Source organism: Ranitomeya variabilis, chromosome 4 (assembly GCF_051348905.1).
Source record: "Ranitomeya variabilis isolate aRanVar5 chromosome 4, aRanVar5.hap1, whole genome shotgun sequence".
Lineage (NCBI taxonomy): Eukaryota > Metazoa > Chordata > Amphibia > Anura > Dendrobatidae > Ranitomeya > Ranitomeya variabilis.
Window position 1 is genome coordinate 171,804,192 of NC_135235.1, and position 27,452 is coordinate 171,831,643.

Sequence of the window (27,452 nt, forward strand, 5' to 3'; positions counted from 1 at the left end):
TGAGCCTATTGTTTGTTATGTTAGGCCTTTGATAGCCTGTCTGCGGTCCCTACTTTAAATACTCCTCCACTCACCACCAAGCTGCCTGCCCGTCTATCCATGTAACCGCTGTAAAACTGCAATGAGCCTATTGTTTGTTATTTTAGGCCTTTGATAGCCTGTCTGCGGCCCCTACTTGCAATACTCCTCCACTGACCACAATGCTGCCTGGAGTGCCTGCCTGTGTATCCATGTAACCGATGTAAAACTGCCATGACTGCCTACTGTTTGTTATTTTAGGCCTTTGATAGCCTGTCTGCGGCCCCTACTTGCAATACTCCTCCACTGACCACAATGCTGCCTGGAGTGCCTGCCTGTGTATCCATGTAACCGATGTAAAACTGCCATGACTGCCTACTGTTTGTTATTTTAGGCCTTTGATAGCCTGTCTGCGGCCCCTACTTGCAATACTCCTCCACTGACCACAATGCTGCCTGGAGTGCCTGCCTGTGTATCCATGTAACCGATGTAAAACTGCCATGACTGCCTACTGTTTGTTATTTTAGGCCTTTGATAGCCTGTCTGCGGCCCCTACTTGCAATACTCCTCCACTGACCACAATGCTGCCTGGAGTGCCTGCCTGTGTATCCATGTAACCGATGTAAAACTGCCATGACTGCCTACTGTTTGTTATTTTAGGCCTTTGATAGCCTGTCTGCGGCCCCTACTTGCAATACTCCTCCACTGACCACAATGCTGCCTGGAGTGCCTGCCTGTGTATCCATGTAACCGATGTAAAACTGCCATGACTGCCTACTGTTTGTTATTTTAGGCCTTTGATAGCCTGTCTGCGGCCCCTACTTGCAATACTCCTCCACTGACCACAATGCTGCCTGGAGTGCCTGCCTGTGTATCCATGTAACCGATGTAAAACTGCCATGACTGCCTACTGTTTGTTATTTTAGGCCTTTGATAGCCTGTCTGCGGCCCCTACTTGCAATACTCCTCCACTGACCACAATGCTGCCTGGAGTGCCTGCCTGTGTATCCATGTAACCGATGTAAAACTGCCATGACTGCCTACTGTTTGTTATTTTAGGCCTTTGATAGCCTGTCTGCAGCCCCTACTTGCAATACTCCTCCACTGACCACACCAATGCTGCCCGTGTACCCCTGGAACCTATTTAAAAGTTCATAGAGCCTAGTTATATATTTTATTTACTATTAATAAGGCCATGATGGACTACGCTGTACCACGCTACAAGCTAACCAGTCGACACTTCTTTTGCGAGAAAAGCCATCCCAACCCTCCACCAGCATGTAGAAGACCGCATTGTCCATGCACTATGGCAATCTGTGAGTACAAAGGTGCACCTGACAACAGACGCATGGACCTGTAGGCATGGCCACGGAAGATTACGTGTCCATTACGGCGCAATGGGTTAATGTGGTGGATGCATGGTCCACAGGGGACAGCCTACTAAGTCTGTCTGCAGTCCCTAATTCAAATTGTCCTCCACTGTCTAAATCGGAGCTTCCACCTTCTGGCTTTCGGCCTGTAGTATCAGAAATTAAACTGCATTTGGCCTTCAACTTTGGTTAGGGCCTACTAACGGCTTCTGCCCCTCCCTGGTGTTGCCCTCAACTAAATAAAGCTGAGCTTCAACCTTCTGCTCCAAATTACCATTTTAAAAAATGCAATAGGCTTTTCCGGCCTACTAAAGGTGTCTGTCTGTGTGCCCCTGCCTGGTGTTGTCCTCAACTAAATAAAGCTGAGCTTCAACCTTCCGGCTCTCATTAAGTGGTTTTAAAAAAAAAAAATGGTGGTTAGGGCCTACTAACGGCTTCTGCCCCTCCCTGGTGTTGCCCTCAACTAAATAAAGCTGAGCTTCAACCTTCTGCTCCAAATTACCATTTTAAAAAATGCAATAGGCTTTTCCGGCCTACTAAAGGTGTCTGTCTGTGTGCCCCTGCCTGGTGTTGTCCTCAACTAAATAAAGCTGAGCTTCAACCTTCCGGCTCTCATTAAGTGGTTTTAAAAAAAAAAAATGGTGGTTAGGGCCTACTAACGGCTTCTGCCCCTCCCTGGTGTTGCCCTCAACTAAATAAAGCTGAGCTTCAACCTTCTGCTCCAAATTACCATTTTAAAAAATGCAATAGGCTTTTCCGGCCTACTAAAGGTGTCTGTCTGTGTGCCCCTGCCTGGTGTTGTCCTCAACTAAATAAAGCTGAGCTTCAACCTTCTGCTCCAAATTACCATTTTAAAAAATGCAATAGGCTTTTCCGGCCTACTAAAGGTGTCTGTCTGTGTGCCCCTGCCTGGTGTTGTCCTCAACTAAATAAAGCTGAGCTTCAACCTTCTGCTCCAAATTACCATTTTAAAAAATGCAATAGGCTTTTCCGGCCTACTAAAGGTGTCTGTCTGTGTGCCCCTGCCTGGTGTTGTCCTCAACTAAATAAAGCTGAGCTTCAACCTTCCGGCTCTCATTAAGTGGTTTAAAAAAAAAAAAATGGTGGTTAGGGCCTACTAACGGCTTCTGCCCCTGCCTGGTGTTGTCCTCAACTAAATAAAGCTGAGCTTCAACCTTCTGCTCCAAATTACCATTTTAAAAAATGCAATAGGCTTTTCCGGCCTACTAAAGGTGTCTGTCTGTGTGCCCCTGCCTGGTGTTGTCCTCAACTGAATAAAGCTGAGCTTCAACCTTCCGGCTCTCATTAAGTGGTTTTTAAAAAACAAAATGGTGGTTAGGGCCTACTAACGGCTTCTGCCCCTCCCTGGTGTTGTCCTCAACTAAATAAAGCTGAGCTTCAACCTTCTGCTCCAAATTACCATTTTAAAAAATGCAATAGGCTTTTCCGGCCTACTAAAGGTGTCTGTCTGTGTGCCCCTGCCTGGTGTTGTCCTCAACTGAATAAAGCTGAGCTTCAACCTTCCGGCTCTCATTAAGTGGTTTTTAAAAAACAAAATGGTGGTTAGGGCCTACTAACGGCTTCTGCCCCTCCCTGGTGTTGCCCTCAACTAAATAAAGCTGAGCTTCAACCTTCTGCTCCAAATTACCATTTTAAAAAATGCAATAGGCTTTTCCGGCCTACTAAAGGTGTCTGTCTGTGTGCCCCTGCCTGGTGTTGTCCTCAACTAAATAAAGCTGAGCTTCAACCTTCTGCTCCAAATTACCATTTTAAAAAATGCAATAGGCTTTTCCGGCCTACTAAAGGTGTCTGCCCCTCCCTGGTGTTGTCCTCAACTGAACAAAGCTGAGCTTCCACATTCTGGCTTTCGCCCTATACTATCAGATATTAAACTGCATTTGGCCTACTAGTGTGGTTAGGCCCTTGAAACAGTGTCTGCTGCTCTTGGGTTTGCTACTCCACTGAACAAAGCAATGCCGCCTGTTTAGTCCTGTTACCAATTTTGAACTGCATTTAGCCTACTTTATTCTTTGGCCCTATATCTGTTTCCTCCTCATCCTGCCCATTGCCCAGCCACTGCTAAATGAGTCTGCTGGTACATTGACCTAGACCACTACATTCCCCTTGTACTCTACACAGCCAGAATCTGACCCTGCTGAAAGTAAGGTTCCCCTTCCCGCATGTTATACCACCTTACACAGGGACAAAGAGGAAGGTGCAGATGAAAGTGCAGGTTCCTTCATCAGGTGGGGGGGCATACTCGTTGGCGACGTCACTGGCACAGGGCCCCTCAGAGTACGCAAAAGTGTCGCTGCTGGTGGGAGGCGCCCCCGCCATGCAAACACACCGCCGTACTTTGAGGGGCCCTGTGCCAGTGGCAATGCGAACGAGTGGGCCCCCCCCTGCTTGCTCAGGATCACAGCACTTGCAACGTTTAAATACTTACCTTTCCCTGCAACACCGCCGTGACGTAGTCCGCATTTCCTGGGCCCACGAAAAACTTGAGCCAGCCCTACTCCCCCCACAACTTTCCCCCAATTCCCTATGCCCAACTATTATTATACAGTTAATTAAGATTGGCAAGCTTCAGAAACAAGAATGGATGTTTTTGGCATTAAAATGGGCACTGTAGGTGTTTTCCTGGCCTCCACTCACTGCCGACTATGCTTTCCCATTGACTTGCATTGGGTTTCGTGTTTCGGTCGATCCCCGACTTTTAGCGATAATCGGCCGACTGCACTCGACTCGACTCTGGACAAAATCGGGTTTCCCAAAACCCTACTCGATCTTAAAAAAATGAAAGTCGCTCAACCCTACGCACCACCACTTACAACTTTCATTGGACGCCCCTTAGCAGGGTCACGGACCGGGTCTAGCCACCGTGACAACCTCAGGACTGGGACAGAGAAGCCCGGTACCGAGTACCCCGTGGCCCTGTGTCTGGGGGCGCTCCATAACCATTCTGTTACTGCCGGTATATTGTAAAGGATATGTCATCAATATTTAAGTCCTAGCAAAAACCCCTTTTACTTATATTATAGGGGATGTTCACCAATCCTACTGTAAACTGATGACCTAATCAAAAATCGTTCAACAGTATAAAACTAGTGGACAACCCCTTAAAAACAATTGCTGGTTCAGTGAGCGTTTATAACTTTTTTTGCATAGATAATTAATTCTGTTAATAAAAGGTACATTTAGTTAATCTTTGAGTTACTCCAGCTGTTTGGCTAAAGCGATATAACCAACGATATAAAGAACACAGAACCATTGCAGTCAGTCATAGTCATTGTGTCATGCATTGCAAAGAGTTAAACAAATTTATTCTTGATCAGGAAAATAATGTCCCTTGGTGTAGCAAGAAAATACATTTAGCAATCTGCAGGTTATTTTAAGATCAATACAGTCCTGCTGATTTGTTGAAGTAGCTTTTATGAACTTAAGGCAGAGTTCATTGTTAAATACTCTTACCTACTAAGCAGACGGTGGGTATTCATTTTTTTTCTCTTATAGATCAATAAGAAGATTGCTGATTTGCTTAAAAGGTTTTTTTAAGATATGGGGGCAGTTTTGATTATTTTTTTTATGGGACTTTTTGCTTACCGTTCCAAGGAGCATGCTGGAAGAACCAATAACCGCCCCCTCCATAGTTGACAAACACCATTAAAGTCAAGGAGAAGCTGGCAAGAAATAACATATATAATTTCAAGTCAATTTTAATTTTGCAAATGAAGTGCACTATGAAATGTAAAGTCCAGAGCAAGGATAACTTACATATTCTACTGTCATTTCAAACTCCCACTCGGACACATGTAAGCAAGTATACAGTGGGGAAAATATGTATTGATAAATTACCCATTTTGCAAGTTTTGCCTCCTACAAAGTATGGAGAGGTCTGTAATTTTTATCATAGGTAAACTTCAACTGCGATAGATAAAATCTAAAAATAAAATCCAGACTATCACATTTTATGATTTTTACATAATTAATTTGCATTTTATTATTTGATACAATAGAAGAACAGAACTAAAATATTTGGAACAGAAACTTTTGTTTGCAGTTACAGAGGTCAGATATTTCCTGTAGTTCTTGACCAAGTTTGCACACACTGCAGCAGGGATTTTGGCCCACTCATCCATACAGATCTTCACCAGATCTTTCACGTTTCAGGGCTGTCGCTGGGCAACATTGATTTTCAGCTTCCTCCAAAATATGTCTAATGGGTTCAGGTCTGGAGACTGGCTAGGCCACTCCAGAACCTTAAAATGCTTCTTACCAAGCCATTCCTTAGTTGCCCTGGGTGTGTGCTTTGGGTCATTGTCATGCTGGAAGACACACTATTTAAGACTGCCCTTGACACCATTTTGTATGCTTGAAAAAGACCGACTTGTGGTCGAAACGTCGCTTTACCATGGCTGAATAAAGAACTTTTTTATCTTATTACTACACCCGGCTAGAGCGCTGTTCTTCTGATGTGGATTACCTAGATTACCCAGGAGGGTTCCCTGGACATTGAACGGGCGCCCCAATAAGTGAGTGCTGTCAGCCACCTTGCTTTGTATATCTATGCTGGAAGACCCAGGTATGACCCATCTTCAATGTGGGGTGCCCCATGGGGCCGTGAGGTACTAGGTACCGGGTCCGACATGGCAGTTCTTAAAGGGGAAGGTTACGGCAGTAGTGACCCATCCGTGGCCCTGGGCTTCCAATAAAAGGGGATAAAATGTAGTGGAAAATAAAGTCTATGGAGAAATGTTTGTGACGCCACCGTGGTGTTCGGCAATGAGGTGGTAGCCAACGCTGCAGTTCAGATCCTCTGGGGCAGATGGGGGTGCAACAGAGTTGGTACAGCTCCCCACAGGTAGAACTAACCCCAGGGCAGATGTAGTGTAGAGGTATTATATGGCGGTGGTGGCTATGCTTGGCAGGTGTGATTGGAATAATGCAAAGGACACAGCAAGGTGCAGTTTCCAGACTTTTACTTACAGTTCTTTATGGTACCCAGTAGGGTGTGCTGTGTCCTCTGGGTCTGTGGTCTGGCAAGCTCCCAGGTAGTTTGGATGCACCCCTCCAGGACTCCTTTCATATGCCTTCCTCCAATCATCTCTGGACACTGGCTTTCCTCCTCTCCTGCCCGGCGCCTTACCCACAGTGTACCAAGCCAGCTGCCACGAACCTGGTCAGGTCAGGTCTGGTAATGTCCACTGGGTCCCCTGGATTCTCTGTGGCTGCTTTTTTGGTGAAGTATGGGTGGATGTGGCTGTGACTCTTGCAGAAGCCACAGCCTCGGGTTTCTTAGCTTGACTTGCAGTTTCTCACTAAGTTGGGGCCAGTCCCATTACTGCTATTTGGTCCCTCCACATCTGGATGCGGGCCCCATGGGTGGCTTCTGCACTTGCCGTGCCCCTAGGACCCCTTCTGTCCTTCTGGGAGCTTCTTTCTGTCTCTATTTCGCTCTTCTTCCGTTCTGTCTGTCAGGAGCTCCAGACCCTCATGTCTGCTCATCTCCACTTCCTCCCTCCTTCTCTCACTTTTCCTCCCAATTAGCTCCTTCCCTACTCTACCTACCCCACCCACTCCCAACCCCCATTCCTATCCAGCCTAGGATGAGGCCTACCTCCCTAAAGGTATGCCAGGTGCCCCGACTAAACTGGTGTGTGTTGGATGTGAGTCTTAGAGTCCTGGGTAGTGCGCCCTCCTTACCTGAGTGGGATACCACACCTCTGGATGAGGTGCAGGTATCTCTGTGGTGACTGGACCCCAGGGGCACCACAAATACTCTTACTGAGGGAAGGAGGTTGTTGGTCAAAATCTCACAATACATGACCCCATCCATCCTCCCTTCAATACAGTGCAGTCATCCTATTGCTTTTGCAAAAAAGCACCCCCAAAGTATGATGTTTCTCCCATTATGCTTCATAGTTGGGATGTGTTCTTGGACTCATCTTCTTTCTTTACTCATCCTTCTTCTTCCTTCAAACACAGCGAGCAAAGTTGATACACAAAAGTTTTATTTTGGGCTCATCTGACCACATAACCTTTACCCATGCCTGCTCTGGATCATGCAGATGGTCAGCCGCAAACTTCAAATGTGCCTGGACATGTGCTGGTGTGAGCAGGGGGACCTTGCATGCCCTGCAGGATTTTAATCCATGGCAGTGTAGTGTGTTGCTAACGGTAATGCTTGATACTGTGGTTTCAGCTCTCTTCAGGTCATTGACCAAGACTTTCCATGTAGTTCTGAGTTGATTGCTGACCTTTCTCAGAATAATCCTTACTCCACAAGGCGAGTTCTTGCATGAAGCCACAGACCAAGGAAAATTGAGAATCATCTTGTTTCTTCTATTTTCTAATAACTGTTCCAACAGTTGCTGCCTTCTCACTAAGTTGCTTGCCTATTGTCCTGTAGCCTATTCCAGCCCTATGCAAGTCTACAATTGTGTCCCTGGTGTCCTTAGACAACTCTTTGGTCTTGGCCATGGTGGAGTTTGGAGTGTGATTGATTGAGTGTGTGCATAGGTGTCTTTTATACAGGTAACAAGTTCAAACTGGTGCAATTAATACAGGTAATGGGAACAGAGTATGAGGGCTTCGTAAAGAAAAACTAACAGGTCTGTGAGGGCCAGAATTTTTGCTGGTTGGTAGGTGATCAAATACTTATTTCTTAATTGAAATGCAATTGAATTATTTAAAAATCATACAATGTGATTTTTTGGTTTTTAATTCTGTCCTCGAACGGGATAGTGCGTCCGAGGTCAGATCCCCTGCTTTGATGCGGGCTCCGGCGTTGAGCCCACATCAAAGCCGTGACATGTCAGCTGGTTTGTACAGCTGACAAGTGCTCACAATAGCGGCGAGTGGAATCGCGATCCACCCGCTGCTATTAACTAGTTAAATGCCGCTGTCAAACGCTGACAGCGGCATTTAACTACCGCTTTCGGACATCCGGCCGGATATGAGCTCATCGCTGACCCCGTCACATGATCGGGGTCAGCGATGCATCGGCATAGTAACCAGAGGTCTCCTTGAGACCTCTAATGTTGCTGATGCCGGCTTGCTGTGAGCGCCACCCTGTGGTCGGCGTTCATAGCAAGTCTGTAATTCAGCTACATAGGAGCGATCTGATGATCGCTGCTATGTAGCAGAGCCGATCAGGCTATGCCAGCTTCTAGCCTCCCATAGAGGCTATTGAGGCATGGCAAAAGTAAAAAAAAAGGTTGAAAAAAAATATGAAATAAATATATAAAAGTTTAAGTCACACCCTTTCACCCCATTCAAAATAAAACAATAAAAATAAAATCAAACATACACATATTTGGTATTGCCAGGTTCAGAATCGCCCAATATATCAATAAAAAAAGGATTAACCTGATCGCTAAACGGCTTAGCGAGAATAAAATTTGAAACGCCTGAATTACTTTTTTTGGTCGCCGCGACATTGAATTAAAATGCAATAACGGGCGATCAAAAGAACGTATCTGCATCAAAATGGTATAACTAAAAACGTCAGCTTGGTGCACAAAAAATAAGCCCTCACCTGAACCTGGATCACGAAAAATGGAGACGCTACGGATATCGGAAAATGGCACAATTTTTTTTTTTTAGCAAAGTTTGGAATTTTTTTTTACTACTTAGATAAAAAAAATAACCTAGACATGTTTGGCGTCTATGAACTCATAATGTTATGAACATAAGGATGAATGACCTCGAGGAGACCAAAACATCCAACACCGCGGAGACACCATCACGTGTTTTTCAACGCAGTGATCCAGTACACTTCCCCCATCCCTTATGGAAAATATGCAAATGCATGTAGAAAAGCTGCAGAGACACCATCACGTGTTTCTCAATGCAAGCAATGAATAGCCGGGTCTTTCACCGGGAAGGAACAACCACGGGAAGGGCAGCATCCAATATAAAAAAACACCTATGCCAAAATGGTGTCTCCGCGGCTTTTCTACATGCATATGAACTCGTAATGACCTGGAGAATCATAATTGCAGGTCAGTTTTAGCATTTAGTGAACCTAGCAAAAAAGCCAAACGAAAAACCCACATGGGATTGCACTTTTTATGCAATTTCACAGCACTTGGAATTTTTTCCCATTTTTTAGTACACGACATGGTAAAACCAATGATGTCGTTCAGAAGTACAACTTGTCCCACAAAAAATAAGCCCTCACATGGCCATATTGACGGAAAAAGAAAAATGTTATGACTCTGGGAAGGAGGGGAGCGACAAACGACCACGGAAAAACGGAAAAGCCCAAGGTCATGAAGGGGTTAAACTGTCTCTCACAGTTGAAAGGTGTCTATGATAAAAATTACAGGCCACTCCATTCTTTGTAGGTGGGAAAACTTGCAAAATCGGCAGTGTATCAAACACTTATTTTCTCCACTGTATATCCTAATCCTTTTAACTGTCTATTATGCCTGCTGCTTTACAAGTCATCTGCAAGGGGCCACATCACTGAGTATTCCTGACTGTGCTCAGTGTTTGGAATGTAATCACACAAACAATTATTTGATTGATGTCCTATTCACATTCACAAACTGAGCAGAACATCAGTCATATAACAATAAGTGTGATTACCCCAGACACTAAACATCATCATGACTGCTCAGTGCTGTGGCCCCTCCTAGATGACAAGTATGGAGCAGTGAGTGATGGGGGTCTAATATTATTTTCTGAATTCTAGACTTATCTCCAACTAGGGCCTGTTTTAAAAGGTAATACTACACAATGCCCTGGCATCAGGTTGAGAGGGAAATTTGTGGTGACAAATTCCCTTTCATTAAAAAGAACCTGACCGCTGATACATGGTGCCCAATCCACGTGCAGCATGTATCAGCCACTGTCTGTAGGATCTCACCCAGGTATGTTTAACCCTAAAATGCTGCAGAGTTTCAGAGAAGATTATACTTAAAAGCTGCTGTGGACTAAGCAGTGCTATTGGCTAGTCAATGTGGTAGGTCCCTGGTGGCTTCTCCCAGTCTGCTGCCCAGGAGTGACAAGTCTTTCCTTCTGTGAGTGTATGGGTAGACACCTACCACTCCAGGGAAGCGGGCGAGGAGAAACAGCAAGGGACCCGCCTCTCCGACTAGTGTTTTTTGCTGCTCGGTTTCCAGTGGCTTTTAGGCTGCCATCACACTAGCAGTATTTGCTCAGTATTTTACATCAGTATTTGTAAGCCAAGACCAGGAGTGGAACAATTAGAGGAAAAGTATAACAGAAACATATGCACCACTTCTACATTTATCACCCACTCCTGGTTTTGGCTTGCAAATACTGATGTAAAATACTGACCAAATACTGCTAGGGTCACGGCAGCCTTAAAGCGTGTTTTTCTCTGAAATGTTAAAGGTTTTCAGGGTCAAACATACCAGGCTGAGATCATACAGCCAGTGCCTGACACATTCTCCATGTAGATCGGGCACCATGTGTCAGCTGTCAGGTTCCCTTTAAATCAAAGGGCAGCACCATGCATTATCTATTATGTAAGCAAGCTTTGTTATAAAACTGCTGACTGCTGAAATTATACAAATTGTAATCTAAGGATAAACTTTTTACAATTTAAATTTTATTGCTTTTAGTAAATTGTATAATTATTTTAAAATATTGCCTTAAAAATCATAGGTTCTTCAATACTGGGACTACAGACAGTGGGAGATCTCCTTTGAAAACATAGGATTGAACATTTTCAGAATAAATTGAGATTATCCCACCAAATTTGGTGGTTTCAGCTGACACTAGTCTAATAGGTATGACCACTTTAACCCCTTCATGACCTTGGGATTTTCCGTTTTTGTGTTTCTGTTTTTTGCTCCCCTTTTTTCCAGAGCCATAACTTTTTTTTTTAAGTCAATATTGCTGTGTGAGGGCTTGTTTTCTTGTGGGACGAGTTGTAATTTGAATAACAGCATTGATTTTACCATATAATGTACTGGAAACCAGGAAAAAAAATTCCAAGTGTGGAGAACTTGCAAAAAAAGTGCAATTACATAATTGTTTTAAGGGATTGTTTTCTGCTATGTTCCCTAAATGCTAAAACTGACCTGCAATTAAAAAAAAAAAGCAGCCTTTTTCCGAGACCTCCATTTTCCAGGCTCTTGGGCTGGGTGAGGACTTATTTTTTGCATGCCGAGGTGACGTTTTCATTGATATAATTTTGGGGTAGGTACAAAGATTTGATCTCCTTTTATTACATTTTGTTACAATGCTGCGGTGACTAGTGTTGAGCATTCCGATACCGCAAGTATCGGGTATCGGCCGATACTTGCGGTATCGGAATTCCGATACCGGGATTCCGATACTTGCCGCGTATCGGATACCGGAATCGGAAGTTCTAAGATTCAAAAAGCAGAAATTCAGCCAATGAGATTGATTCCAAGTGTGGGCACATCCTGTTTAGCATGGAGGGCATGAAACTACTGGCAAGGCTGTGATTGGCTGGTGTAATGATGTCATGATGCAGTTTAAAAGTCGCTGGCGCCATTTTGCGATCACTCTGCTGTGAATTCAGTTAGTGACAGGACGCTGTTTGCTGACTGAGGGACAGTTTAGAGATAGCGATTTGCTTCTTTGTGCTTTCCAAAGGCTAATTTAGCAACCGCTGTGTTCACCTACTATTCACCTTGCTTTTGCCTTGTAGCGCTGTTTTCACAGCGATCTGCAGGGTCTGTGTGTGTGTGTGTGTGAGTGCAGCCCAGTCTCCAGTCTGAGTGCAGCCACATAGGCCATCCATAGTTGGTTGTATTCAGTTCAGGGAGGGTGGTTCATTGCCTCATACTGTTCCTTTTTTTTTTTTTTTTCCCAAGTAGTGTAGTCTGCTGCTAATTTATTCAAAAAAATCCTATTAGTGTCTTTCCACCCGTCTCCAGCTAATTTGTGGAAAAACACTACATAGGATAAAGTAGAGGAGGGTTTTTGGGCCTTGCAGCGCCGTTTACGGCTGTCTGCACGGTCTCCGTGTGACTGCAGCTCGCCCTGTAATCTGTGAGCAGCTGTAGCCTGGTTGTCTCCAGCTCAGGGTTTTTCACTGCGTCATACCGCCAAATCAATTTTCTTTTTTTTCAAAGTAGTGTAGTCTGCTGCTAATTAATTCAAAAAAATCCTATTAGTGTCTTTCCACCCGTCTCCAGCTAATTTGTGGAAAAACACTACATAGGATAAAGTAGAGGAGGGTTTTTGGGCCTTGCAGCGCCGTTTACGGCTGTCTGCACGGTCTCCGTGTGACTGCAGCTCGCCCTGTAATCTGTGAGCAGCTGTAGCCTGGTTGTCTCCAGCTCAGGGTTTTTCACTGCGTCATACCGCCAAATCAATTTTCTTTTTTTTCAAAGTAGTGTAGTCTGCTGCTAATTAATTTAAAAAAATCCGATTAGTGTCTTTCCACCCGTCTCCAGCTAATTTGTGGAAAAACACTACATAGGATAAAGTAGAGGAGGGTTTTTGGGCCTTGCAGCGCCGTTTACGGCTGTCTGCACGGTCTCCGTGTGACTGCAGCTCGCCCTGTAATCTGTGAGCAGCTGTAGCCTGGTTGTCTCCAGCTCAGGGTTTTTCACTGCGTCATACCGCCAAATCAATTTTCTTTTTTTTCAAAGTAGTGTAGTCTGCTGCTAATTAATTTAAAAAAATCCTATTAGTGTCTTTCCACCCGTCTCCAGCTAATTTGTGGAAAAACACTACATAGGATAAAGTAGAGGAGGGTTTTTGGGCCTTGCAGCGCCGTTTACGGCTGTCTGCACGGTCTCCGTGTGACTGCAGCTCGCCCTGTAATCTGTGAGCAGCTATAGCCTGGTTGTCTCCAGCTCAGGGTTTTTCACTGCGTCATACTGCCAAATCAATTTTCTTTTTTTTCAAAGTAGTGTAGTCTGCTGCTAATTAATTTAAAAAAATCCTATTAGTGTCTTTCCACCCGTCTCCAGCTAATTTGTGGAAAAACACTACATAGGATAAAGTAGAGGAGGGTTTTTGGGCCTTGCAGCGCCGTTTACGGCTGTCTGCACGGTCTCCGTGTGACTGCAGCTCGCCCTGTAATCTGTGAGCAGCTATAGCCTGGTTGTCTCCAGCTCAGGGTTTTTCACTGCGTCATACCGCCAAATCAATTTTCTTTTTTTTCCAAATAGTGTAGTCTGCTGCTAATTTATTCAAAAAAATCCTATTAGTGTCTTTCCACCCGTCTCCAGCTAATTTGTGGAAAAACACTACATAGGATAAAGTAGAGGAGGGTTTTTGGGCCTTGTAGCGCCGTTTACGTCTGTCTGCACGGTCTCCGTGTGACTGCAGCTCTATCTGTTGTCAGTTCAGCCCCCAAAAAATAAATAAATAATAAAGTTCACCAAACACACCAGTTACACCACTTTACATTTCTGTAGGCCACATTAGCTCATATTAAAGTCTAGTCCACACTTTAGATAATTAGTGCTTCTTATACCTGTTAGGAGGAGTTGCTCAGGAATAAGCACACAAATCCGTTAGTACTTTTCTGCTTATCTTTATCAGTCAACCAAGATGAAGAAGGCAGTGAGTAAGGCACGGGGGCGTGGGAGCCGTCGCGGAGCAGGGAGGGGACGTGGGGATTCTGTGCCTGCTGCGGGCACCGGTGACTCATCAGCACCCACTTTCACCAGGCAACAGTCGTTCATGCGAAGCTTTGTGTCCGAGCGCCGTACACCGCTGCTGCGTGAAGAACAAATTGAAGCTGTTGTCGGATGGATGGCAGCTAATGCATCAACTTCCATTAGTGCCACATCCTCTCAGACACAGAGCACTGGAGAGCAGCCATCTGTCTCTTCACCACCTGCCAAATTGCCCAGGCAGACAGAGAGCCCAGGACAGGAGCCGTCTCTACTTCTGTTCTCTGAATCTCTTGGCTTGGAAACAGGGGGCCAGCCAAGCAGCATTGGAGAAATGGAAGAAGAGGCAGGGTGCAGTGATGCCCAACAGCTTTTTCTGTCTTCCTCTGAAGAGGCGGGTGGGCCAGTGGCTCCGGTCACCACATCGCAGGCCGCATCAGCTGATGATGACACTCAGGTGCCACTTACTGGTGCGTGCTCTGCTGCTGAGACTACCCAGGAGGAGCAGTTGGGGGCAGAGGGTAGTGTAGATGATGAGGTCCTCGACCCATCTTGGCGTGAGGGACAGGAAGGTGGTGGGAGCAGCTCTGAGGAAGAGATTCCCTGTACGGCCCAAAGAGGGAGAGGGAGGGGGAAGACTGCGGATCCTGCAGCCTCCGCTTTGGCACCCGTTAGGAGCATGTCTCTTCCAAAAGCCAAAAAGGGCGCTCCCAAGACTTGCAGTGCCTGGTCCTTTTTTGACACAGTTGCAGATGACATTTGCTATGTCAGATGCAACGTGTGTCATCAAAAAGTCAAAAGAGGGAAAAATGTCAGCAACCTCAATACCTCCAACATGTGGAAACATGTGCGCAACAGGCACCCGGCGGAGTTAGAAAAACACACTGAAGAGGTAGGCCAACCAACAGCGGCAGCTACCACCTCTTCAGCTCGTGTTGCCTCTTCCTCTACCTCACACGCAGCTGGTTCGGCGTCCTCCCAGGATCGCCGTGGAAGAACCTCTGCCCCTGTTGTCCAGAGACCCGCTGTAATTCCACCCGCAGCGCCACTTTCCCAGTCATCCACACACTCCCAGCCCAGTCTACAGCCATCGGTAGTACAGGCATGGGAGAAAAGGCGGCCTTTCTCGTCAAACCACCCACGAGCACAGGCTCTGACTGCAGGCATTGCCAAACTTCTGTCACTGGAAATGCTGTCATTCAGGCTGGTGGAGACTGACAGCTTCCGTGACTTGATGTCATTGGCAGTCCCACAGTACAATGTGCCCAGCCGCTTTTACTTCAGCAGGCAAGCCGTCCCTGCCCTGCAGAAGCATGTGGAGGGACACATAAAACACGCGCTACTGAACGCCGTCAGTAGCAAGGTCCACCTCACCACCGATGCGTGGACCAGTCAACATGGACAGGGGCGATACCTTTCCCTCACTGCCCATTGGGTTAATGTCGTTGAGCCGGGTACAGACCGTGCGAGTGGCGCAGGACGTGTCCTGCCCACTCCAAGGATTGCAGGAATCCATTCTGTACGCATTGACTCCTCCTCTTACACCAGTTCCTCAGAATCATCGCTGCAGGAGCCGTCACAGTCCACCTCCACATGGACCCGTGATGAACGTGTACCTGTTACGACCGACATGAGCACAGCCGTGGCCAAACGTCAACAGGCCGTCTTGAAATTAATTTTCTTGGGGAATCGTAGCCACACAGCGCAGGAGCTCTGGAATGCCATCAAGCAGGAGAGCGATGTGTGGTTTGTGCCAGCGAATCTCCAGCCAGGCATGGTAGTGTGTGATAATGGCCGAAATCTGGTGGCAGCTCTGGGCCTCGGCAACCTCACTCACATCCCATGTCTGGCACATGTGCTCAATTTGGTCGTGCAGAGCTTTTTGAGGGACTATCCGGATCTTGATGCACTGCTGCACAAGGTCCGTCTAGAGTGTGCTCACTTGCGGCGTTCCAGCACGGCAAAAGCGCGCATTGCGGCTCTGCAGCGCCGACACCGCCTGCCGGAACATCGCATCATATGTGACCTACCTACCAGGTGGAATTCCACGTTACATATGTTGGAGCGGTTGTGTGAGCAGCAGCAAGCTGTAATGGAGTACCAGCTGCTTCAGGCGCAAAAAAGTCGCAGTCAGCGCCGTACAGACTTCACAACCACAGAGTGGGCCACTATGAATGACGTCTGCCAGGTTTTGCGTCCCTTTGATTATTCCACGCGGATGGCGAGTGCAGATGATGCACTAGTCAGCATGACTGTCCCCCTTATCTGCCTGCTTGAAAAATCACTGCAAGCGCTAAGGGATGATGTTGTGGAAGAGGTGGAGGATGAGGATTCACCATTTCCATCATCTTCTGGACAGTCAGCGCCACGTGGTTCCTCACAAACGCGTAGGCAGGGGACCGTTTGTGAGGAGGATGAGGAGGAGTCAATGGAGGAGGAAGACATCCGTCCAGAGGAGGGAGTTACACAATTGTCCAGTACTCAGTGTGTACAGCGAGGGTGGGGTGATGACGAGCGGGCAGAGATCACGCCTCCAGCAGGGGACAGCGTTTCTTGGGCAGTTGGCAGTCTGCAGCACATGGTGGATTACATGCTGCAGTGCCTGAGAAACGACCGCCGCATCGCCCACATTCTCAACATGTCTGATTATTGGGTGTTCACCCTCCTCGATCCTCGCTACCGGGACAACGTAGAAAGCCTCATCACACCGTTGAACCGGGAGCGAAAAATGCGGGAGTACCAAGACACACTGGTCAATTCCATCATCTTCTCCATTCCAACTGAGAGAAGTGCTGCTAGTGCATTCCAAAGCAGCTCAGTGCGTCCAGGCCGTGGTGGAGGCTCTGCACAAAGAGGGAGCAGAAGCAGTGCCTCTGCCCAAGGCAAGACCAGTATGGCCGAACTGTGGCACAGTTTTCTGTGCCCGCCACAAAAGTCTACACCATCACAGACGGCTCCAGTCAGCAGGAGGCAACGGTTCCGTCAGATGGTGACAGACTACATGTCTTGCCCTCTTGCTGTACTCCCAGACGGCTCTTCCCCTTTCAAGTTTTGGGTCTCAAAGCTGGATACATGGCCAGAGCTAAGCCAGTATGCATTGGAGGTGCTGTCTTGCCCTGCGGCCAGTGTATTATCGGAACGTGTCTTTAGTGCTGCAGGTGGTGTACTAACTGACCGTCGCATGCGACTATCCTCCGATAACGTTGACCGGCTTACTTTCCTGAAAATGAACAAGGCCTGGATCTCGCCGGAATTTGCCACTCCTCCTCCTGATTGAATAATTAGGTCACTGTATACGTTATCCAGGTCTCCTGTTGTGTTCATCTTTCTACCACCTGAACTTAAATTCCTGGGCTCCAACACCGCCAGTTGAGGCTCAGACGTGCCGTCTGCACAGTCAAAACATACGACCCAGTGTTATTGGGTTTCAGTAACGTCAGCTGATCCCCAGCTGTGTAGCCGGCAATGTGTCATGCGACCGCCACGCTGACACAACAACTGAAATGTAAGGGAATCTGTCCCCCCCCCCCCAAGGCGTTTGTTACTGAAAGAGCCACCTTGTGCAGCAGTAATGCTGCCCAAGGAAAAGGTAGCTATTTTTGTTTAGCTCCTTGCACACGCAGAACTTAACACTTATAAAATGTGTCCACTGATACCGTAAAACCGTCCCGGAGGTGGGACTTTCCTTCGTAATGTGACGCAGCCCAGCCGTCATTCCTACCCCCCCGGCGCCGCGCACCGGCTCCTCAGCGTTGTTTTATTCCGTCCAGGAGCCTGCGCTGTTATGTTATCCCGTGGCCAGGCACACTTAGCGCTGCCCGTCTTCTGGCATCATTTGGTGTCTGGATGGCTGCGCCTGTGCGGCCGCGCTGGCAGAGAGCCCGCCTCGCAGTGTCTTCTGATTTAATCCCACTGGGGGCCTGGGATCCATGGACATGCGCAGTGCATATCTGAACCTCCACCTCTCACTCATTTCCCTATGGCTTCTTCAGACTGTTCGGTGTCAGCTAGTCCCTAACAGCATGCCACGGCCGTGACACCGCACAGTCTGAAGAAGCCATAGGGAGATGAGTGAGAGGTGGAGGTTCAGATATGCACTGCGCATGTCCATGGATCCCAGGCCCCCAGTGGGATTAAATCAGAAGACACTGCGAGGCGGGCTCTCTGCCAGCGCGGCCGCACAGGCGCAGCCATCCAGACACCAAATGATGCCAGAAGACGGGCAGCGCTAAGTGTGCCTGGCCACGGGATAACATAACAGCGCAGGCTCCTGGACGGAATAAAACAACGCTGAGGAGCCGGTGCGCGGCGCCGGGGGGGTAGGAATGACGGCTGGGCTGCGTCACATTACGAAGGAAAGTCCCACCTCCGGGACGGTTTTACGGTTGCAGGGGACACATTTTATAAGTGTTTAGTTCTGTGTTTGCAAGGAGCATGATGAAAAGAGCCACCTTTTCCTTTTGCATCTTTTGTGCTGCACAAGCTGGCTCTTTCAGCTACAAACGCCTTGGGGGGGGGTTAAAGGTTCCCTTTCGACTTTCTCAGGCTTCGGCCTACATTGTGTTCCTCTGCTTTTCCACCTGTCCCTGGGCTCCAACACCGCTAGTTGTTGCCTGGTAGTGCTGTACGCACAGTCCCAACAGTCGCTCCTCTGTTATTGGGGTTCAGTAACGTCAGCTGTTCCCCTGCTGTGTGTGTGGCAATCCCTCCTACCTCCTCCAACCTCCTCCTCCTCCACCTGTCCCTGGGCTCCAACACCGCCAGTTGCCGTCCAGAAGTGCTGTACGCACAGTCCCAACAGTCGCTCCTCTGTTATTGGGGTTCAGTAACGTCAGCTGTTCCCCTGCTGTGTGTGTGGCAATCCCTCCTACCTCCTCCAACCTCCTCCTCCTCCACCTGTCCCTGGGCTCCAACACCGCCAGTTGCCGTCCAGAAGTGCTGTACGCACAGTCAACAGTCCCTCCTCTGTTATTGGGGTTCAGTAACGTCAGCTGTTCCCCTGCTGTGTGTGTGGCAATCCCTCCTACCTCCTCCAACCTCCTCCTCCTCCACCTGTCCCTGGGCTCCAACACCGCCAGTTGCCGTCCAGAAGTGCTGTACGCACAGTCAACAGTCGCTCCTCTGTTATTGGGGTTCAGTAACGTCAGCTGTTCCCCTGCTGTGTGTGTGGCAATCCCTCCTACCTCCTCCAACCTCCTCCTCCTCCACCTGTCCCTGGGCTCCAACACCGCCAGTTGCCGTCCAGAAGTGCTGTACGCACAGTCAACAGTCCCTCCTCTGTTATTGGGGTTCAGTAACGTCAGCTGTTCCCCTGCTGTGTGTGTGGCAATCCCTCCTACCTCCTCCAACCTCCTCCTCCTCCACCTGTCCCTGGGCTCCAACACCGCCAGTTGCCGTCCAGAAGTGCTGTACGCACAGTCAACAGTCGCTCCTCTGTTATTGGGGTTCAGTAACGTCAGCTGTTCCCCTGCTGTGTGTGTGGCAATCCCTCCTACCTCCTCCAACCTCCTCCTCCTCCACCTGTCCCTGGGCTCCAACACCGCCAGTTGCCGTCCAGAAGTGCTGTACGCACAGTCAACAGTCGCTCCTCTGTTATTGGGGTTCAGTAACGTCAGCTGTTCCCCTGCTGTGTGTGTGGCAATCCCTCCTACCTCCTCCAACCTCCTCCTCCTCCACCTGTCCCTGGGCTCCAACACCGCCAGTTGCCGTCCAGAAGTGCTGTACGCACAGTCAACAGTCGCTCCTCTGTTATTGGGGTTCAGTAACGTCAGCTGTTCCCCTGCTGTGTGTGTGGCAATCCCTCCTACCTCCTCCAACCTCCTCCTCCTCCACCTGTCCCTGGGCTCCAACACCGCCAGTTGCCGTCCAGAAGTGCTGTACGCACAGTCAACAGTCCCTCCTCTGTTATTGGGGTTCAGTAACGTCAGCTGTTCCCCTGCTGTGTGTGTGGCAATCCCTCCTACCTCCTCCTACCTCCTCCTCCTCCACCTGTCCCTGGGCTCCAACACCGCCAGTTGCCGTCCAGAAGTGCTGTACGCACAGTCAACAGTCCCTCCTCTGTTATTGGGGTTCAGTAACGTCAGCTGTTCCCCTGCTGTGTGTGTGGCAATCCCTCCTACCTCCTCCAACCTCCTCCAACCTCCTCCTCCTCCACCTGTCCCTGGGCTCCAACACCGCTAGTTGCCGTCCAGAAGTGCTGTACGCACAGAGCCAAACACCTCGCCAATGTGTTAGTGGGGTTCAGCACCGCCAGCTGTTCCCCTGCTGTGTATACGGCAACGTGTACTGCGACCGCCACGCAGACACAACAAGTTAAATGTAAGGGAACCTGACCCCCCCCCCCCCCCCCCAGGCGTTTGTTACTGAAGGAGCCACCTTGTGCAGCAGTAATAATGCAAAGGGAAAAAGTGCCTCTTTTCGTGATGCTCCTTGCACATGCTGAACCTAACACTTATGAAATGTGTCCCCACACAGCGTTAAACCGTCCGGTAGGTGGAACTTTCCTTTGTCGTGTGACGCAGCACAGCCATCATTTTTACCCCCTTGGCGCCGTGCGCCCCCTCCTCAGCGTTGTTTGAATCTGTCCCGGAGCCTGCGCTGTTAGGTTAGCCCTTGGCCATGCACACATGTTGCGCTGCCCGTCTTCTGACCTCATTTGGTGTCAGGCTGGCTGCGCCTGTGCGGGTGCGCTGGCCGAGATCCCGCCTCGCAGTGTCGTCTAATGTAATCCCACCGCGGGCCTGTGATCCGTGCCCGTGCGCAGTGCATATCCTCTCCTCTCACTCCCCTCCCTACGGCTTCTTCAGACTGTGCGATGTCAGCTGGTCCCTAATAGCATGCCACGGCCGTGACACCGCACAGTCTGAAAAAGCCGTAGGGAGGGGAGTGAGAGGAGAGGATATGCACTGCGCACGGGCACGGATCACAGGCCCGCGGTGGGATTACATTAGACGACACTGCGAGGCGGGATCTCGGCCAGCGCACCCGCACAGGCGCAGCCAGCCTGACACCAAATGAGGTCAGAAGATGGGCAGCGCAACATGTGTGCATGGCCAAGGGCTAACCTAACAGCGCAGGCTCCGGGACAGATTCAAACAACGCTGAGGAGGGGGCGCACGGCGCCAAGGGGGTAAAAATGATGGCTGTGCTGCGTCACACGACAAAGGAAAGTTCCACCTACCGGACGGTTTAACGCTGTGAGGAGACACATTTCATAAATGTTTGGTTCCGCATGTACAAGGACCATAATTAAAAGAGCTAAGTTTACCTTTTCCAGCATTAGTGCTGTACACAATGGCTCTTTCAGCTACAAACGCCTGGGGGGGGGGGGGGTTAAAGGTTTCCTTTCAACTTGCTCGAGTGCAGGCTTCGGCCTACACTCCGCTCCCCCTGCTCCTCCTGCTGACCCTGGGCTCTAACACCGCCAGTTTTTGCCCAGATGTGCTAGCTGCACAGAGAAAAACACCAGCCAATGTGTCAGTGGGGTTCAGCACCGCCAGCTGTTCCCCTGCTGTGTAGCCGGCAACGTGTCCTGCGACCGCCACGCAGACACAAGAACTGAAATTGAAGGGAACCTGTCCCCCCTCCCCCAGGTGTTTCTATGTTTTACAGCTACCTTGAACAGCAGTAATGCTGCATGTGTTCAAGGTGGCTCAGAAACTTATTCTCCTTGCCCATGTTGAAGTGAACACGTCAAAAATGTGTCCTCTGTGACCATTAAAACGTCCCTCAGGTGTGATTTGACTTTGTATTGACACACGCAACAAGCTCCTTGGTAACGCTGCCCGTCTTCTGGCATCATTGTTTGGCTGGCTGCGCCTCTGCGGCCGCCCTGACCCACACAACGCCCCTCGGTGTCTTATTTATTGGGACTGCGAGGGTGTGATTGATGGGCAGGATCAGTGCATCAGTTCGCCTGTCCCTCCTCTCCTTCCACCTTCTTCGGACTGTGCGGCTTCATGGCCGTGGCATGCGATAAGGGATCAGATGACGCCGCACAGTCTGAAGCGGGTGTAAGGACCCGAGTGTGAGAGGCCAACATATGTGCTGCGCCAGGCCCTGAATCCCAGCCCCGCAGTGTTTTAACAATGTTAAGACACTGCGGGGCTGGGATTCATGGTCATCGCGAACCGCACCGGCCGACATTACATGATGCCAGAAGATGGGCAGCGCTAACGGCGCTAGGCCAGGGGATAACACGACAGCGCAGACTCCTGTACAGCAAATAACAACGCTCGGGAGGCTGCACCCAGCACCAAGGTGGGATTCTTGACACCTGTGCTGCGTCTCATTACAAAGGGAACTCTCGCCTCCATTACACAGTTTGACTGTATAAAGGGCTAAATGTTATACGTGTTTCATTCAGCGTGTGCAAGGAGAAAAATTAAAAGAGCAACCTTTGACTTGTGCAGCACTACTGCTGCATAAGCTGTGGCTCTTCTACTTTCTAACCCCTGAGGGGGGGTTAAAGGTGACCTTTGAAATCGGTTCAAGTAGGCTTCGGCCTACACTCTGCTCCACCTGCAGAGCCCGGGCTCCAACAACGCTAGTTGCTGTCCGGAAGTGCTGGCTGCACAGAGCCAAACACCTCGCCAATGTGTCAGTGGGGTCCAGCACCGCCAGCTGTTCCCCTGCTGTGTAGCCGGCAACGTGTCCTGCAAAAGCCACGCAGACACAACACACCCAAAGCTGCCGCCAGTGCAGGCTTCGGCCTACACTCCCCTCCCCCTGCTCCTCCTCCTCCTGCTCCTCCTCCTGCTGTCCCTGGGCTCTAACACACCGCCAGTTGGGGCCCAGATGTGCTAGCTGCACAGAGAAAAACACCAGCCAATGTGTCAGTGGGGTCCAGCACCGCCAGCTGTTCCCCTGCTGTGCAGCCGGCAACGTGTCCTGCAAAAGCCACGCAGACACAAGAACTGAAATTGAAGGGAACCTGTCCCCCCTCCCCCAGGCGTTTTTACGTTATCCAGCCACCTTGTACAGCGGTAATGCTGCATGTGTGCAAGGTGGCTCAGAAACGTATTCTCCTCGCACATGTGGAACTGAAAACACGTCTGCAATGTGTCCTCTGTGTGACCATTTAACCGTCCCGGTGGTGTGACTTTCCTTTGTAATGACACGCTGCAACCCCCTTGGTAGCGCTGCCCGTCTTCTGGCATCATTGTTTGGCTGGCTGCGCCTCTGCGGCCGCCCTGACCCACACAACGCCCCTCGGTGTCTTATTTATTGGGACTGCGAGGGTGTGATTGATGGGCAGGATCAGTGCATCAGTTCGCCTGTCCCTCCTCTCCTTCCGCCTTCTTCGGACTGTGCGGCTTCATGGCCGTGGCATGCGATAAGGGATCAGATGACGCCGCACAGTCTGAAGCGGGTGTAAGGACCCGAGTGTGAGAGGCCAACATATGTGCTGCGCCAGGCCCTGAATCCCAGCCCCGCAGTGTTTTAACAATGTTAAGACACTGCGGGGCTGGGATTCATGGTCATCGCGAACCGCACCGGCCGACATTACATGATGCCAGAAGATGGGCAGCGCTAACGGCGCTAGGCCAGGGGATAACACGACAGCGCAGACTCCTGTACAGCAAATAACAACGCTCGGGAGGCTGCACCCAGCACCAAGGTGGGATTCTTGACACCTGTGCTGCGTCTCATTACAAAGGGAACTCTCGCCTCCATTACACAGTTTGACTGTATAAAGGGCTAAATGTTATACGTGTTTCATTCAGCGTGTGCAAGGAGAAAAATTAAAAGAGCAACCTTTGACTTGTGCAGCACTACTGCTGCATAAGCTGTGGCTCTTCTACTTTCTAACCCCTGAGGGGGGGTTAAAGGTGACCTTTGAAATCGGTTCAAGTAGGCTTCGGCCTACACTCTGCTCCACCTGCAGAGCCCGGGCTCCAACAACGCTAGTTGCTGTCCGGAAGTGCTGGCTGCACAGAGCCAAACACCTCGCCAATGTGTCAGTGGGGTCCAGCACCGCCAGCTGTTCCCCTGCTGTGTAGCCGGCAACGTGTCCTGCAAAAGCCACGCAGACACAACACACCCAAAGCTGCCGCCAGTGCAGGCTTCGGCCTACACTCCCCTCCCCCTGCTCCTCCTCCTCCTGCTCCTCCTCCTGCTGTCCCTGGGCTCTAACACACCGCCAGTTGGGGCCCAGATGTGCTAGCTGCACAGAGAAAAACACCAGCCAATGTGTCAGTGGGGTCCAGCACCGCCAGCTGTTCCCCTGCTGTGCAGCCGGCAACGTGTCCTGCAAAAGCCACGCAGACACAAGAACTGAAATTGAAGGGAACCTGTCCCCCCTCCCCCAGGCGTTTTTACGTTATCCAGCCACCTTGTACAGCGGTAATGCTGCATGTGTGCAAGGTGGCTCAGAAACGTATTCTCCTCGCACATGTGGAACTGAAAACACGTCTGCAATGTGTCCTCTGTGTGACCATTTAACCGTCCCGGTGGTGTGACTTTCCTTTGTAATGACACGCTGCAACCCCCTTGGTAGCGCTGCCCGTCTTCTGGCATCATTGTTTGGCTGGCTGCGCCTCTGCGGCCGCCCTGACCCACACAACGCCCCTCGGTGTCTTATTTATTGGGACTGCGAGGGTGTGATTGATGGGCAGGATCAGTGCATCAGTTCGCCTGTCCCTCCTCTCCTTCCGCCTTCTTCGGACTGTGCGGCTTCATGGCCGTGGCATGCGATAAGGGATCAGATGACGCCGCACAGTCTGAAGCGGGTGTAAGGACCCGAGTGTGAGAGGCCAACATATGTGCTGCGCCAGGCCCTGAATCCCAGCCCCGCAGTGTTTTAACAATGTTAAGACACTGCGGGGCTGGGATTCATGGTCATCGCGAACCGCACCGGCCGACATTACATGATGCCAGAAGATGGGCAGCGCTATCGGCGCTAGGCCAGGGGATAACACGACAGCGCAGACTCCTGTACAGCAAATAACAACGCTCGGGAGGCTGCACCCAGCACCAAGGTGGGATTCTTGACACCTGTGCTGCGTCTCATTACAAAGGGAACTCTCGCCTCCATTACACAGTTTGACTGTATAAAGGGCTAAATGTTATACGTGTTTCATTCAGCGTGTGCAAGGAGAAAAATTAAAAGAGCAACCTTTGACTTGTGCAGCACTACTGCTGCATAAGCTGTGGCTCTTCTACTTTCTAACCCCTGAGGGGGGGTTAAAGGTGACCTTTGAAATCGGTTCAAGTAGGCTTCGGCCTACACTCTGCTCCACCTGCAGAGCCCGGGCTCCAACAACGCTAGTTGCTGTCCGGAAGTGCTGGCTGCACAGAGCCAAACACCTCGCCAATGTGTCAGTGGGGTCCAGCACCGCCAGCTGTTCCCCTGCTGTGTAGCCGGCAACGTGTCCTGCAAAAGCCACGCAGACACAACACACCCAAAGCTGCCGCCAGTGCAGGCTTCGGCCTACACTCCCCTCCCCCTGCTCCTCCTCCTCCTGCTCCTCCTCCTGCTGTCCCTGGGCTCTAACACACCGCCAGTTGGGGCCCAGATGTGCTAGCTGCACAGAGAAAAACACCAGCCAATGTGTCAGTGGGGTCCAGCACCGCCAGCTGTTCCCCTGCTGTGCAGCCGGCAACGTGTCCTGCAAAAGCCACGCAGACACAAGAACTGAAATTGAAGGGAACCTGTCCCCCCTCCCCCAGGCGTTTTTACGTTATCCAGCCACCTTGTACAGCGGTAATGCTGCATGTGTGCAAGGTGGCTCAGAAACGTATTCTCCTCGCACATGTGGAACTGAAAACACGTCTGCAATGTGTCCTCTGTGTGACCATTTAACCGTCCTGGTGGTGTGACTTTCCTTTGTAATGACACGCTGCAACCCCCTTGGTAGCGCTGCCCGTCTTCTGGCATCATTGTTTGGCTGCCTGCGCCTCTGCGGCCGCCCTGACCCACACAACGCCCCTCGGTGTCTTATTTATTGGGACTGCGAGGGTGTGATTGATGGGCAGGATCAGTGCATCAGTTCGCCTGTCCCTCCTCTCCTTCCGCCTTCTTCGGACTGTGCGGCTTCATGGCCGTGGCATGCGATAAGGGATCAGATGACGCCGCACAGTCTGAAGCGGGTGTAAGGACCCGAGTGTGAGAGGCCAACATATGTGCTGCGCCAGGCCCTGAATCCCAGCCCCGCAGTGTTTTAACAATGTTAAGACACTGCGGGGCTGGGATTCATGGTCATCGCGAACCGCACCGGCCGACATTACATGATGCCAGAAGATGGGCAGCGCTAACGGCGCTAGGCCAGGGGATAACACGACAGCGCAGACTCCTGTACAGCAAATAACAACGCTCGGGAGGCTGCACCCAGCACCAAGGTGGGATTCTTGACACCTGTGCTGCGTCTCATTACAAAGGGAACTCTCGCCTCCATTACACAGTTTGACTGTATAAAGGGCTAAATGTTATACGTGTTTCATTCAGCGTGTGCAAGGAGAAAAATTAAAAGAGCAACCTTTGACTTGTGCAGCACTACTGCTGCATAAGCTGTGGCTCTTCTACTTTCTAACCCCTGAGGGGGGGTTAAAGGTGACCTTTGAAATCGGTTCAAGTAGGCTTCGGCCTACACTCTGCTCCACCTGCAGAGCCCGGGCTCCAACAACGCTAGTTGCTGTCCGGAAGTGCTGGCTGCACAGAGCCAAACACCTCGCCAATGTGTCAGTGGGGTCCAGCACCGCCAGCTGTTCCCCTGCTGTGTAGCCGGCAACGTGTCCTGCAAAAGCCACGCAGACACAACACACCCAAAGCTGCCGCCAGTGCAGGCTTCGGCCTACACTCCCCTCCCCCTGCTCCTCCTCCTCCTGCTCCTCCTCCTGCTGTCCCTGGGCTCTAACACACCGCCAGTTGGGGCCCAGATGTGCTAGCTGCACAGAGAAAAACACCAGCCAATGTGTCAGTGGGGTCCAGCACCGCCAGCTGTTCCCCTGCTGTGCAGCCGGCAACGTGTCCTGCAAAAGCCACGCAGACACAAGAACTGAAATTGAAGGGAACCTGTCCCCCCTCCCCCAGGCGTTTTTACGTTATCCAGCCACCTTGTACAGCGGTAATGCTGCATGTGTGCAAGGTGGCTCAGAAACGTATTCTCCTCGCACATGTGGAACTGAAAACACGTCTGCAATGTGTCCTCTGTGTGACCATTTAACCGTCCCGGTGGTGTGACTTTCCTTTGTAATGACACGCTGCAACCCCCTTGGTAGCGCTGCCCGTCTTCTGGCATCAATGTTTGGCTGCCTGCGCCTCTGCGGCCGCCCTGACCCACACAACGCCCCTCGGTGTCTTATTTATTGGGACTGCGAGGGTGTGATTGATGGGCAGGATCAGTGCATCAGTTCGCCTGTCCCTCCTCTCCTTCCGCCTTCTTCGGACTGTGCGGCTTCATGGCCGTGGCATGCGATAAGGGATCAGATGACGCCGCACAGTCTGAAGCGGGTGTAAGGACCCGAGTGTGAGAGGCCAACATATGTGCTG

The 27,452-nt window shown here is 50.2% G+C and overlaps 1 protein-coding gene across 1 annotated transcript in view; it reads right to left on the reverse strand.

The window, feature by feature from the left end:
- Positions 1 to 27,452, reverse strand: part of LOC143770110 (heparan-alpha-glucosaminide N-acetyltransferase-like) — a 1,433,242-nt gene that overhangs the window by 884,926 nt on the left and 520,864 nt on the right. Inside the window, exon 8 of the mRNA XM_077259379.1 lies at positions 4,992 to 5,068. Within this exon, the coding sequence (XP_077115494.1) occupies positions 4,992 to 5,068 (77 nt within the window). The remainder of the gene's footprint in view (positions 1 to 4,991; positions 5,069 to 27,452) is intronic.